Below are 13277 nucleotides of genomic sequence, written 5' to 3' on the forward strand. Positions count from 1 at the left end.
TAGATACCCCCATCTCTGTTTCCTTGGACTTCCTCTTCTTCCTCTTGTCTTTCTAAGCTCCTTAATTAGGAAACTGTTGGAGATGAATCTCACCCCACAGAGAGACAAAGACTTGGGTGGATAAAGAAGTGCAGCTTTGAAGCCAGGTGGGCCAAGATTCAGTTTTCCCAGAGACCTGGATTACCTGGTTCAGAGTCCTCTTGGGGCTTTGCTTTCCTTGTCTATGAAATGCCAGGCACAAAAAAGGTCGCTACTTATTCATCTCTTTTCTCCCTCCTGAGCCCATCATCTACACACCCTCATGGATGACTGTGGTTACTCTGTTTGCTTCAGTGAGTGGCCAGTTGCTATTGCAAGGTCAGGAGAGAGAAGATCAGAATTCAGAGCCCCCAAGGAGCCTTTGGATGAGTAATTCACTTCTTGCTGGGAAAACTTAACTCCATTAAAGCATTCAGTGTAGGAATTTGTGGCAAAGAAAAAAAAGAGATTTTAGTTTCTTTTTGGTGAGTGCTGGAATAAAGGCAGAAAATGTGTAAGTCACAATAAAAACAAAACGTGGTACCAATACAGTGTATGTTATAGCTCTTCAAAAAGGCAAGATGTTTAAATTATCAGGGGTCAAATCCTAGTAATTTCCTTTTTCAAAATTAAAAAAAAAAATTTTTTTGGAGGGGGAGGGTTTCTAGGGATTGAACACAGGAGCATTTTACCACTGAGCCATATCCCCAGTCCTCTTTCTTTTTTAAGAACAGCTGAGTTACTGAGGCTGGTCTCCACCTTGAGATCCTCCTGCTTCAGGAGGGATTATAGGCATTCGCCACTGGGCCCAGAGTAATTAACTTCCTTAAAATTTTAAGATTTAGGAATATGTGGACCAATTATAGAAAAACATTCTAGGATTCATAAGAAGAGAAGTCTGAAATAGTCAGATTTCATGGGGGGAAAGTGGCATCCAATTTCCTAGTTTTGATTCCTTTAAGGTCTGCTAAGATAAGCAGTATATAATTTAAAAATCTTTGTGTGACAAAGAGGTGAATAGATGTAGGTAGGAAGACTTGTCAGTTTGCCCTAATTTCTTTTTTTTTTTATATAGGGATAAATTTCTCAGTTCTCTATATACATTTTATTATAGACATAATTCAAACACTTTATGTGCATTTTTTTTATTATTTTAGATATTGTGCCTTCTCTTTACATTGGTTGCAATCAATTGGTTGCAAATTACAATTTGGCACTTTTTTTTATTGTTGGTTGTTCAAAACATTACATAGTTCTTGATATATCATATTTCACACTTTGATTCAAGTGGGTTATGAACTCCCATTCTTACCCCGTATACAGATTGCAGAATCACATCAGTTACACTTCCATTGATTTATATATTGCCATACTAGTGTCTGTTGTATTCTGCTGCCTTTCCTATCCTTTACTATCCCCCCTTCCCTCCCCTCCCCTCCCCTCTTCTCTCTCTACCCCCTCTACTGTAATTCATTTCTCCCCCTTGTATTATTTTTCCCTTTCCCCTTGCTTCCTCTTGTATGTAATTTTGTATAACCCTGAGGGTCTCCTTCCATTTCCATTTGCCCTAATTTCATGAAGGATCCCCTGATGGTGAATATCTGGATGGGTCCTGTTTATAATATAAACAATATTAATGTGAACATTCTGGTGCCCTTTACAATGTGGCTACAGAACAGGTTCCCAGAAGCAGAATCCAGATGCACAGTTGTTCCTTTGAATATTAGGCGCCATTAGGCATTTGTGCAGATCTTACCTGAGGCTGTAGAATGGTACCAAGGAGTTGTAGTTGTTATCCCAGACTACAACTCCTTGGTACCATTTTTTTTTAATCACTCTTTTAATAGACTAAGGCCCTTAAATGAGGATGAGCCACCCCTATTGGATATTTCTCTCCATGAGAGAAATTTTTGCAAAGAAAAGTCACCAGTCTCCCATTTTGTTTTCTTTTCCTTCCTTCTTTCCTTCTCTCCTTCCTTCCTTCCTTTTTTTTTTTTTTTTTTTTTTTTTTTTTTTGCACTGGAGATTGAGCCCAGGGACACGGCACCATTGAGTTATATCCCCAGTCTTTTTATGTTTTATTTTGAAGTTCTGCGTTGTCCAGGCTATCCTCCAACTTGCCATCCTTCTGCCTCAAAACTCCCAAGTCACTGGGATTATAGGGGTGTGCCCACAGCTACTAGCTGGCTCCCATTTTCTGTGGGTGTTGGTGCCTGTCCCTTAAACCATGCAGTTGAGCTTTTGCAAGAAACATCTCAAGAGCTGTATTTGCATATCAAACCCTTAGTGAATATGACTATTTTTAACCAAAAGTTTCTGCATATTAAACACACCTTTTATTTACAGTTAAAAATGGAGAGAAACATTGCCAACAGTATCATCCACAGCACTTTAAGTTCATTAAATGCAACTTAGAACTTTTATTGGGGACACAGTTCTCAGTGAGGAGCCTGGTCCATTTCCTCTCGCCTGCAGTGTTAGTGACTCACGCTACCCCCCTGGCCCTTCCTGCCAGCAATTCAGGGCAAATGTACAGTTCAGTTACACCAGATCTGTTACCCACAGTGTAACCACGTTTGCATTCTCCTCTTTTCATTGGCTCTGGTTTTCTGTTTTCATTTTATTAACCTTGTTATTGATTCCTTTGTGGTAAAGCATTTCATATCCTTCTGAGCAGGAGGCAGGCTATGAAAATAATGCCTGTATTTAGCATTGTTAATGAAACATGAGTTTCAAAATAGTCGTCATATGACAAAATGTAAAAGCACAGTTTGTGGAAATTAGCCTGCGTATCAGATTTTATTTATTTTTTAAATTTTTGTTCTGGGAATAACACCTGGGGTGCTTTACCGCTGAGCTACATCCCCAACCCCTTCTTAAAAACTTTGAAACAGGGTCTCGCTAAGTTGCTAAGGATCTTGGTAAGTTGCTGAGGCCGACCTCAAAACTTGTGATCCTTCTTTCTTAGCCTCCAAAGTCACCGAGAATACAAGGGTAGACCCCCACACCCAGCTGTATTAGGTTTTAGACCAAAGTAGTTTGAGTGAGGCCCAGCTCCAGCGCTTACCAACTGTATCTCTGGGCCAGACATTTAACCTTTCTGAGACTCAGTTTACTACCCTGTAAAGTGAGCACAGTAATACCTTGGGCACAGGATTTTCTCAAGGATTAAAGGAGATGCTCAGCCCATTCTGAATGTTTAATTAGAAAATACTAAGATGCAAATCATTGTAAAGTGTAGTTCATAGTTCTCGGAAATGAGTAGTAACCACTTTCAAATTTTTATCAAGAACAGATTGTATTTTCTGGTCTCTTTGCCCAGTATAAGGAATTGCAAGACCTGGTCAAAATTTGGCATGCTGATTGCCATGTCATAGGAGGTGCTCTTGGAGGTGTCTTTCTGAACTGCAAGGCGTCAGACACAGCTCCGTACCAGCAGGGGTGAGCAGAGGCTGGTTCCCAGCCATGAGACCATGCTAACTCTCCATATGGAGGGCGTTTTCAGTTTTGAAAATCTACAAGGTGTAATTAGGTTCTCAATTATCCATGGTGAGAGGGAAATACGTAAACTAAGCATAAGCAAATGACAATCTCTTGATATGGTGCCCTTGGTTGACACCCGCCCACATCCACTTGGTTTTTTGCCTTCACCCTCCCCCTTCTCAAGGTCACTGCCCTCAGACAACTGGCCATCTTGTCTTTTTCTGGATTTCTTTGGCCTCTGAGGATAGATTTCCCTCTGCTAGCCTGTGCTCACCTTCTTGCAGAATTCTGTCTCAGAAGCAGAGTTCTCCACACGTCATTCCTGCTCAGAGAATTCTCTGTGGCTTCCTGCTAAAATGAAGCCCACACTGTATGGCAGGCCACATAAAGAATGCCTGACAACAAACTTCTCTGATGACGTCTCCTGACTTCATGGACGCACACCAAGATTCTAATAAGCATTTTCTAACATTTTTTTTTAAATGGCTTTTGTGTAGTTGTTCATAATATCCACTTATTTTCTCCCATCCAATTTTTAACTTTGGAAATTTCAGATCTATAGCAAAAGATGAAAAAATATGCCCTTTCCCTAGGTTGAGCAGTTTTCAAATATTTGGACCCATCTGCCCCTTTTCATTGTGGCTGAAGTGTTGAAAGTCGCAGAGACCTTAACCCTTACTCCTGCTCATCTCCGCCTACATCTCCAAAGATGTGGACATTCTCCTTTGTATCCACATGTAAAGTCTAGCAACAATCCCCTAGTGTCCTGCTGAAACCAACTGAATTTCCCCAATTATCCTGGCTGTGCATTTTAGATCTCCCTGTTCTCCCAGGATTCAGCTAAAATTCGCATACTGTTCCTGTAGCTTTTTCTTCTCCTCTTTCTTTTCCTTCAGTGCTGGGGATTGAACCCAGGTCCTGGCACACATTAGGCAAGTGCTGTCTCACTGAGTTACACACCCAGCCCTCTAGTCTCTTTTAATATGAAATAGTCCTGCCCCCTTTCCTTTCTAGTAGACGTGTCCCGGCAAGTTGTCTTGAGAATACAGCAGATTCTGGATTTTTCTGATCATCTTATTCCTCTCTCCCCTGTATTTCGTACAAATTCTAAGTTAGTTCTAGAGATCTCTGCTTCACTTGCTGCATCTCCATCTCAGAAACTTTAGCCTATGGGGCAAAAAAAAAAAAAAAAAAGTGCTGTTTTGAATTAAAGAAGTACTTGCTTCCCCTTTATTTTGGGAACTACAGCTCGCTAGTTTCAGAAAGAGGTGTGGCTGTCCTACAGAGGCTTGTCCCCCAGCTAATGAAATGATAAACAAGTCCAAGTTCCCAGACCAGCGGGAATCCTGCAGGACAAAGTGAGAGCTGGGCCCCTGGCAGCCAAGGGGAGTGGGGCCCAGTTCTGAGAGGAGCTCTGGAGGTTTCTTAGCACAATTCCTTCCCCATGAGGTACTGTCTGACTCACACCGCCTTTCCCCCAAACTCAGTCATCTTGCTCTCCTCTGAAGTTCTAGCACCTGGCCTCAAACTTTGGCAGCACTCCAGAATTACACAGGGAGAACCGTGGCCCCACTGGACCCCAGAATAGTTTTCTAGAGTGTGTCGAGTGAATCTATTCTGTGGGAATCACTGCTCTGTAGGACCTTCTAATGGAGATGATTTTGCTTTTAAAGGGTAGTTTCAAAGGTATGCTCTAAGGCAAGAGCCACCTGGTTCAAATGTTCCAAATCTTCTCAGTATCCAGAGTGCTCTGTGGAGTACTCTGCCCATCCTAGAATTAAGTAAATGAAGCAATGAACAGGTTTTTATGTCAGAAGCATGGCAGTGTCATTCTGCATGGGTCAACACAAGCCCTCCGCTCACTGGGATGGCTTTTCCTCCATCGTCCCATCTGCAGTCCTGGCTTGCAGTGCCATAACTATGTCATTTGTCAGCTGGTTTCTAGGCTCAGATATCTTTTTTTTTTTTTTTAATTGGTGTATTATCATTATATGTAACAGTGGAATTCATTATGCCATATTCAGACATGCACACAACATAATTTAGACTTGATCATCCAGATGTTCGTACAAGCATCTTTTCTACCATACCTGTCTCTTTTATTTTCAGCCTTGAGGGAAGGCCACCACCATCTTCCTGGGTCCCAAGCCACATTCAGCTGGAGCCAGGCTCTATAGACTCTAACTCTTACTCACACCTGCCTTGAAACCTCAAGCCCTCTCACCTTCACCTTGCATGCTATAATATAGATGGCATATGCCACTTGTCTTCAGGATAAAAAAGCCAAGTCATCAGCACTGTACCAGCATGTGCCTCCTCTCCAGCCCTGGCCTTCCTGCTCAGTCCTGGACTAAAGGTGTAATTTTGTTGAACCAGTTTGAAGGGGTCACGCTATGTTGAGGACACCGCGGTTGCATGTGAAGTTTGTTCTTCCTGGAAACCCTCTGCCGACCTTTCAACTGGCCAACATCCCTCCCATCACAGATCATTTCCTTCGGGAAGCTTCCCAGACCGGGTGCTTTTCCTCTTATCTGAATTATGTGTCCTCTCTTAGGTCTTGTGCATCCTCTGTCATTGACCCACCCCATTGTGCCATAATTCGAATTTACACATTTTTGCCACAAGACTATGAGCCTATTTAGAGGAGGAATTATGTCTGGCTGATAAAACATTAATGTTCAATAAATATTTTTGAATCAACAAATAAATGAATGAGCAAGCAAACCCATTTGTCAACAGTGTCCACATTTGAGTATGTTAATCTAAGTATGATGAAGAAGAAAAGTACTTCCTTTTATTCTGCTTCAGCAAAGAGATTTTGGAAGCCAGTTCTGGAATGGTAAAATAATGTCCTTGCTTTTCTATTCCGACAGGAAATATGGGATGTATAAAATCAAAAAGGAAAGACAATCTGAATGACGATGGAATAGATTTGAAGACTCAACCAGTACGTAATACTGACCGAACTATTTATGTGAGAGATCCAACGTCCAATAAACAGCAAAGGCCAGTAAGTAGATAGTCTCAGGGAGAATTCCCACAGCAGGATCCAAGCATGGCTGCATAATTTTAACCCCAATCTGTGATATATGCATGCAAAAAAAATCACATTGATTTCTTGGGCCTCAGATAATTTTTGATGTGCTTTGTGACTTAATCCTTTGAAGAATGTGTAAACCTTTAGGGATGACCAGGCCACTTATTGGGCAATAAACAGGCCTTTAACCACATTTTTATATGTGGAGAAAAACATCTTTTATATCATTGGTGAAGAGACCCCAATGCATATATAGGCTGTATGACTGAGGATAGGTAACAAGATCAGCAGAGTGGTGCGGAAGCACAGGAAAATTCTGCATTCAAGTCAGAAGCTAAAATAGGTGCTCATGTCTTTTGATGTATCACATTTTATCCAACTGATTCAGAAGAGTATAGATATTAAAAGAATCGTGATTTGTTATAATGAATTAAAAGATTAAGAAAAGCTCATCTAATTCTGCCTCATCTTTGACACTGATAAGTCAGAGTTAGTTAAAAAGCAGTGAAGGGCTGGGGTTATGGCTCAGTGGTAAGAGTGCTCACCTGGCATGCGTGAGGCACTGGGTTCAATCCTCAGCACCGCATAAAAATAAAATAAAGATATTGTGTGCACCTAAAACTAAAAATATATATATATATTTTAAAAGTAGTGGAAATGAAGAATGACTATATAATACTATTATCATATGTTTTCTGGATAGATAAATTAACATGTATTATGTAAAATTACTTTTAGAAAATAAGTTCACTCAAATGGTATAAGATTATTAGTAGCTTTAATAATTTAGTGATGATATAAACATACATATAAAAATTTAAGAACATACTACCCAAGTATGTAGTGATATAGGACTATTTATTACATAAATGTGATTAACAGAAAATAAAATGAGGAATTCGAGTTACAAATAGTTTTCTTATAGACTCCACAACTCTCATAAAAAGGATCTGTTTGTTTCTGGCACTAACTGCTGCAGAATTTATATGCTTTAATAACCCCAATTTTTTGGTCTGTTTTATTTTAAAATGATGAATGAATATGTCTTTTTTTTAGAAAAGCAGGGTAGACTCATATACAATTACGTGCCATTTTCTCCTCTTGTTCAGAGTCAGGGAAATTAAAATCAAGTTAGAAAGCAGAAGTAGTAACATGTTTGAAATCTTTCAATTCCCTCATGTATACCATAAGTATTTTAGTCCTTGCCTTCTGTGGTCACAGATGCCCTCACTTCATGAACCAGTTCTTTTGGCCTCATTCCATGGCCATAAATAACACTCAGCCTTGCCAGGTGTGCCAAAATGCTCGCCATGAATTGATTGCAAGGGGAGTTTGATGAGGGGGTGAGATGGAATGGATGTGATTCTCAAGTACACTAAGAATAGCTATTTTAAGGAAAGATCTAGGGCAATGGTGTAAGAGTTGCATATATGTGTTTTATTTATTTTATTTTATTTTTTTATAATATAAATAATGTATATTTCCTTTTTAAATGCTCCAATAAAACGACACTATATTATGAAGTAGTCACTTGCTTGTACCTGTATGTAGAATCACCTTGTGTCCCAAAGCCACAAAAGGCAGACTGGATCACATACACTGTAAGTGGTGGTGCTCTTGGTGATAGGATTTTTTGAAATAGTTCTTTGGTTTTCAGAAATAGTTTCTGAAATAGTTCTTCGGTTCTGGAAAAAAGTACAATTTTTTCTTGACGTATATGGTAGATATTTTCCTGGAAAGATCAATATATAATGAAACTATAAAAAGACCTTGTGTTCATATTAAATTGAATTAGGTTCCAGGCTCAAATAATTATGAACAAGTTTTGTGCCCCTCTCCAGTGACAAACTTGAAATTATTTAGGATGCATGATGTTTATTTCTTGTGTGGGATGTCTTGCCCGTTTCAGTGTAAAGAACATCTCTGGTTCTAAAGTCTAAAATGACTGTGGGGCTGTTTCCTCTGGACGCTCTCAAGGAGAATCTGTTTCTTTGCCTTTTCTAGTTTCTGGGGGCTAGCTGCACTCCTTGGCTTTTGACCCTCTCCCATGTTCAAAGCCAGCAATACTAACCATCACTGTGACCTCTGCTTCTACTGTCACATCTCCTCCTCTGACTCTCCTGTTTCACATCTGAGGGTCCCTGGATTATACCGGGCCCACCAGGCAATCCCCATTAATCGATGTGTTTTAGTCTTAGAAAAAGTATATTCGAAAGGGCTGGTGGCATATGCCCTGTGGTCTCAACTACTCAGAATGTAGAGGGAATCACTTGAACCCTTGAGTTCAAGACCAGTTTGCAGGGCAACATAATAAGACCCCATTAAAAATAGTATCTTAAAATGTTTGTACATTAACATGTCTGATATTTTCCAATCAGCTTGCTGCTTTCAGAACTACTTAGTTTCTTACCTAATTATTTCCTCTAAATCATATGAACTAGATCCTGTTTGCTAATTATGCAAATCAAAATGACTGACAAATCAGCGTAAAATTTCTTGAAATTCTTGAAGGATAACATGGACCCACAGATTTTCCGATACCTTGATGAATCATGTTCCCTCCTTAATGAATTAGAGATGTTATGGGCTGACTTTCATCAGAAATTTAAATTTTACTACAAATCATTTTGGTCCCATCCCATGAAATCACTTTAATCAAAGAGAAATGGAAACATCACATGGTTTGCAGTGTAGTCCCCTATTATATACCACCCTTAGAAGAGGTCATGAGACCTTGCCCAGCCTCATCATGCATTGTGAGAAAAAAAAAAAAAAAAAAAAAACTTTGGTACTTGAGATGGCCTTTTATACTACCAGGTCCTACCCAATAATTCACCTTCCAGGTTCAAAGGCAGGGGATGCCATCTGTCCTCATGATGGAGTTGAGGTCAGCCCAAGAAAGTCTGGATCAGTTAGGACATGCTGTAAGTTGCTAGTGACAGCCCTGACTGTGTTTAAACAAATCTAGGAAGCATGGAAATGGGCTGATGTGACAATTCTGAAAAGTCACCAGGACCTCAGCCACTTTCTTCTCTCCCTCAACTGTCACTGGCATTTGGTTTCTGTGGCTGCTGGGACTCCAACCTTCAGTTGTTCCTAGGCAGAAAGAAGGAGGCAAGAGAAAAGGTGAGGCTTTGCCAAAGCCCTACACAACCATTGAGCATACGGAAATGCTACCTCTCAGGTCTGTGTAAGGGGCTGGAGGGTCTGGAGCTAGGCGAATAATATGAGGGTTGTGTTATCAGATAAAGGCAGAATTACAATGAGGTGAGCATATAGCAGCTCACTGACCCAAGCTCTGATCACTTCCAGCCAGCCTGGGTGAATGACAGCTTTTAGAAGGAAGATGGGTTTCCCTGAGCCATGTAGGCAGTGGTATTGCTCTCCAGAATTTCCTCTCTGTACTGCTCTTCTTTCCAGCTTAATAAACCAGCAAATCCAAACCGCATTTGCTACTGTTAGAAAAATGATATACCCCACTAACATGAGCAGAAAAGGCTAAGAATAATTTTTTTCCTAACAAATATTCTCTCATAGGTTCCAGAATCTCAGCTTTTACCAGGACAGAGGTTTCAAACAAAAGGTATGTTTTCTTAGTAGCATAGTTACTGTTTTTTTTCTTTATGTTAGAGTCTTTATAAAGTAGTTGCCCTAGAAGTTTGTATTTATTTTTCAATGTGGAAAATAAATACACATTACATCTTAACAATTTTAACCATTTGTAGAGATAAATGGTGGCCTGCACATTCACAATTTTTGTACAGCCACCACTCTTATCCATCTGAGAGCCTTTTGGAGGACTTTTTCCTCTTCTCAAACTGAAACTCTGTACCCATTAAACACTAATTTTTCATTTTCCACTCATGGCTGCTCCTGGCAACCACCATTGTATTTCCTATCTCTATGAATTCAATTATTTAGGTACCCCCGTATGAGTGAAAATATAGTATTTGCCCTTTTGTGCCTGGTTTATTTAACTTAGCATCATGTCCTCTATTCATCTATATTATAGCCTGTGTCAGAACCTCATTTCTTTTTAAAGCCAAATGATACACCATTGCATGTATGTGCCACCTTTTATCTTTTTTGGGAGGGAGGGAGTACCAGAGATTGAACTCAGGGGCACTCAGCCACTGAGCCACATACCTAGCCCAATTTTGTATTTTATTTAGAGACAGAGTCTCACTGAGTTGCTTAGTGCCTCGCTGTTGCTGAGGCTGACCTTGAACTTGAGACCTTCCTGTCTCAGCCTCCCCAGCTGCTGGGATTACCTGTGTGTGCCACAGCGCCTGGCTACCCTGTATCTTTTCATCTATCAATGGACATTTAGGCTGCTTTCACATTTTAGTATTGTGAATAATGCTCTTAGGAACATGGGTGTTCATAACTGGAAAGCAGGACACGTGGTTGGAGGTCAGTATGCCTTGCATACTGAATACTGTACCCAGTATGTACACCACGTTATTTTGCAGACCTGGAGTTCTGCTAGGTAGGAAGTTCACATGCTCATCCAGTTACCCCTCTTCAGCACTTCTTCTCATTCTTTGTGCCCCATGGGGATTAAAAAAAAATCTTTTTTTCTGCTGATGGATTCTGAAAAGTCTTCACTTGTGTCCTTCATTTTCAGATCCAGAGGAGCAAGGCGACATTGTGGTGGCCTTGTACCCCTATGATGGCATACACCCTGATGACCTGTCTTTCAAGAAAGGAGAGAAGATGAAAGTCCTGGAGGAGTAAGTGTTCCCAGGCCACAGCTCTGGCCGTAGGCTCCCACAGACTGCCCCCTGGTTTTCTTTCAGGACCAGGGTGACACCCAAACCCACTTCTTGCAGTGGGCATGAGGTCCCTCAGCCCTTCTGCTGCCAGTAGCCCTCAGCATGGGAAAGGGTAGGTTCAAAGTAGTTCCCTTGAAAGTCCAGCTGTGAGCACGCTCTGGACTTTTCCCTTTGAGAATAGATCCTGGTGTAATTCTTCACCCGGCTGTGCCACCTTAAGAAATTTGAGTCTGTGCAACACCTGCATGGTCTTTAAGTGGTCATTTTTATTTGGTTGTATTGCCAGATTCAGATTGGGTTTATGGGCCCAGTTGGTTTGATTTCTGAGGGCATGGTACTACAGAGCCCTAGTGTTGGACTAGCTGTGCTCAGTAGCAACAGCGTTTCTATAAAGATGCTTGGACAGTTCATTTCCTTGACTCCTGCGTTGCTGACTCAGACATGTGGCCCTTGTCAGACCACAGGGGCACAGGACAGTGAGGAGAATAAGGAACTCTGAACATTTTAATTGTAGCTTGCTTCTCCTATTGATTTTGCATGAAGTGTCTCCCAGATTTGCCAAATAAGACTAAAGGAGGGGGAGACTCCCTTATTGAGAGCAGGTTTACTATTGGGTTGGACATGAACTTGAGCCTCAATTTGGCCCTTCCTCTTGATAGCTCTGTGACCCCAAAAAGTCACTCAAAGTCTATACTTGGTCATCTTTGCTTATGAAACTAGAATGACTGTATATATCTCATAGGGTTGTTGTAAGTATGGCATGTGTATGTCTATATATACAGTCCCTGGGTATCCATGGGGTACTGGTTCCTGGACCCCACTTTGATATCAAAGTCTGTGGATGCTCAAGTCCCTTATATAAAATAGCTCAGAATTTGCATATAACCTCCACAATTTGCCTGTTATACTTTGAATCACCTCTAGATTACATATAATACCTAATACCATGAAGAATACTATGTAAATAGTTCTTAGACTACATTGTTGAGGAAATGATGATAAAAAGAAAGGTCTGTACATGTTCAGTACAGGTGCAAATTTTTTTTAATATTTTGGATTTTTGATTGGATGAATCTAAGGATGTAGAACCTGTGGATATGGAGGTCCAGCTATATGTGTAAATACAGGATGGGAGTGCAGTAGGCATAGTGGTAGTTGTAGTTGTCCTTCATGCATTCCAGATAAGGATCCTCCAGGTACATTTGAAGATGAGCAGAGTTGGGACTTGCAGAGAGACCCATTCTGTTCCTCCCCCCTTCATGGGGCCACCTGCTCCTGCCAGTGCTGGTTAGGGCTGTAGCACGGTGATGAGACTTACCTTCTTGGAATTGTTTTATGGGCTTTCTTTTTTTCTCTCTCTTTTCTTCTTGGCATCTGTCTCCATGGAAACTACATATCTTAGCAAAGAAGTTTATAACACTTGAACTGTGACCCATTATTCTCTTGTCTCCCTTTTCTGTGAGGATTCTAAACATTTCATAGCTATCCTAGGGGAAATGACAAAATATTTTGCTTCTGCAAGATGGCAATCATTTTTACCAACTATTTTTTCTGCAGCATCTATCACAACAATCCACATTTAAGTTATAAGGCCATTTTCCTTTGCTTTCATCCCTAAACATATTTTTGTACCATAAAGGGGAATGAATTTTCCCATTGGATTCTGAGATTCCAGAGATGCACCCCCCCCCCCGCCACTTCCCTCATCCCACAAAATAAACACCGTGAGATGATGGCTGTTGTAGTTCTTGAGTCTTACACATAAACCATTTCTGATATGTGTTCTTATTCCAGGCATGGAGAATGGTGGAAAGCTAAGTCCCTTTCAACAAAGAGAGAGGGCTTCATCCCCAGCAACTACGTGGCCAAAGTCAACACCTTAGAAACAGAAGAGTAAGTTCTTATGTCATCACCCCCAGTGGTGGTGTTAGCTGCACGGGGTTGCTTGTTCTTTTATTCTCCTT

The 13277-nt window shown here is 40.7% G+C and overlaps 1 protein-coding gene across 2 annotated transcripts in view; it reads left to right on the forward strand.

The window, feature by feature from the left end:
- Positions 1-13277, forward strand: part of Lyn (LYN proto-oncogene, Src family tyrosine kinase) — a 119952-nt gene that overhangs the window by 52536 nt on the left and 54139 nt on the right. The window contains exons 2-5 of one of the 2 annotated variants that reach the window (XM_076835460.1): positions 6375-6511; positions 10076-10121; positions 11166-11271; positions 13108-13206. In XM_076835460.1, coding sequence (XP_076691575.1) covers positions 6380-6511; positions 10076-10121; positions 11166-11271; positions 13108-13206 — 383 coding nt within the window. In that variant the 5' untranslated portion in view covers positions 6375-6379. The remainder of the gene's footprint in view (positions 1-6374; positions 6512-10075; positions 10122-11165; positions 11272-13107; positions 13207-13277) is intronic. The other variant, XM_076835461.1, reaches the window with a different exon arrangement.

This window comes from Callospermophilus lateralis, chromosome 16, assembly GCF_048772815.1.
Source record: "Callospermophilus lateralis isolate mCalLat2 chromosome 16, mCalLat2.hap1, whole genome shotgun sequence".
Taxonomy (NCBI): Eukaryota; Metazoa; Chordata; class Mammalia; order Rodentia; family Sciuridae; genus Callospermophilus; species Callospermophilus lateralis.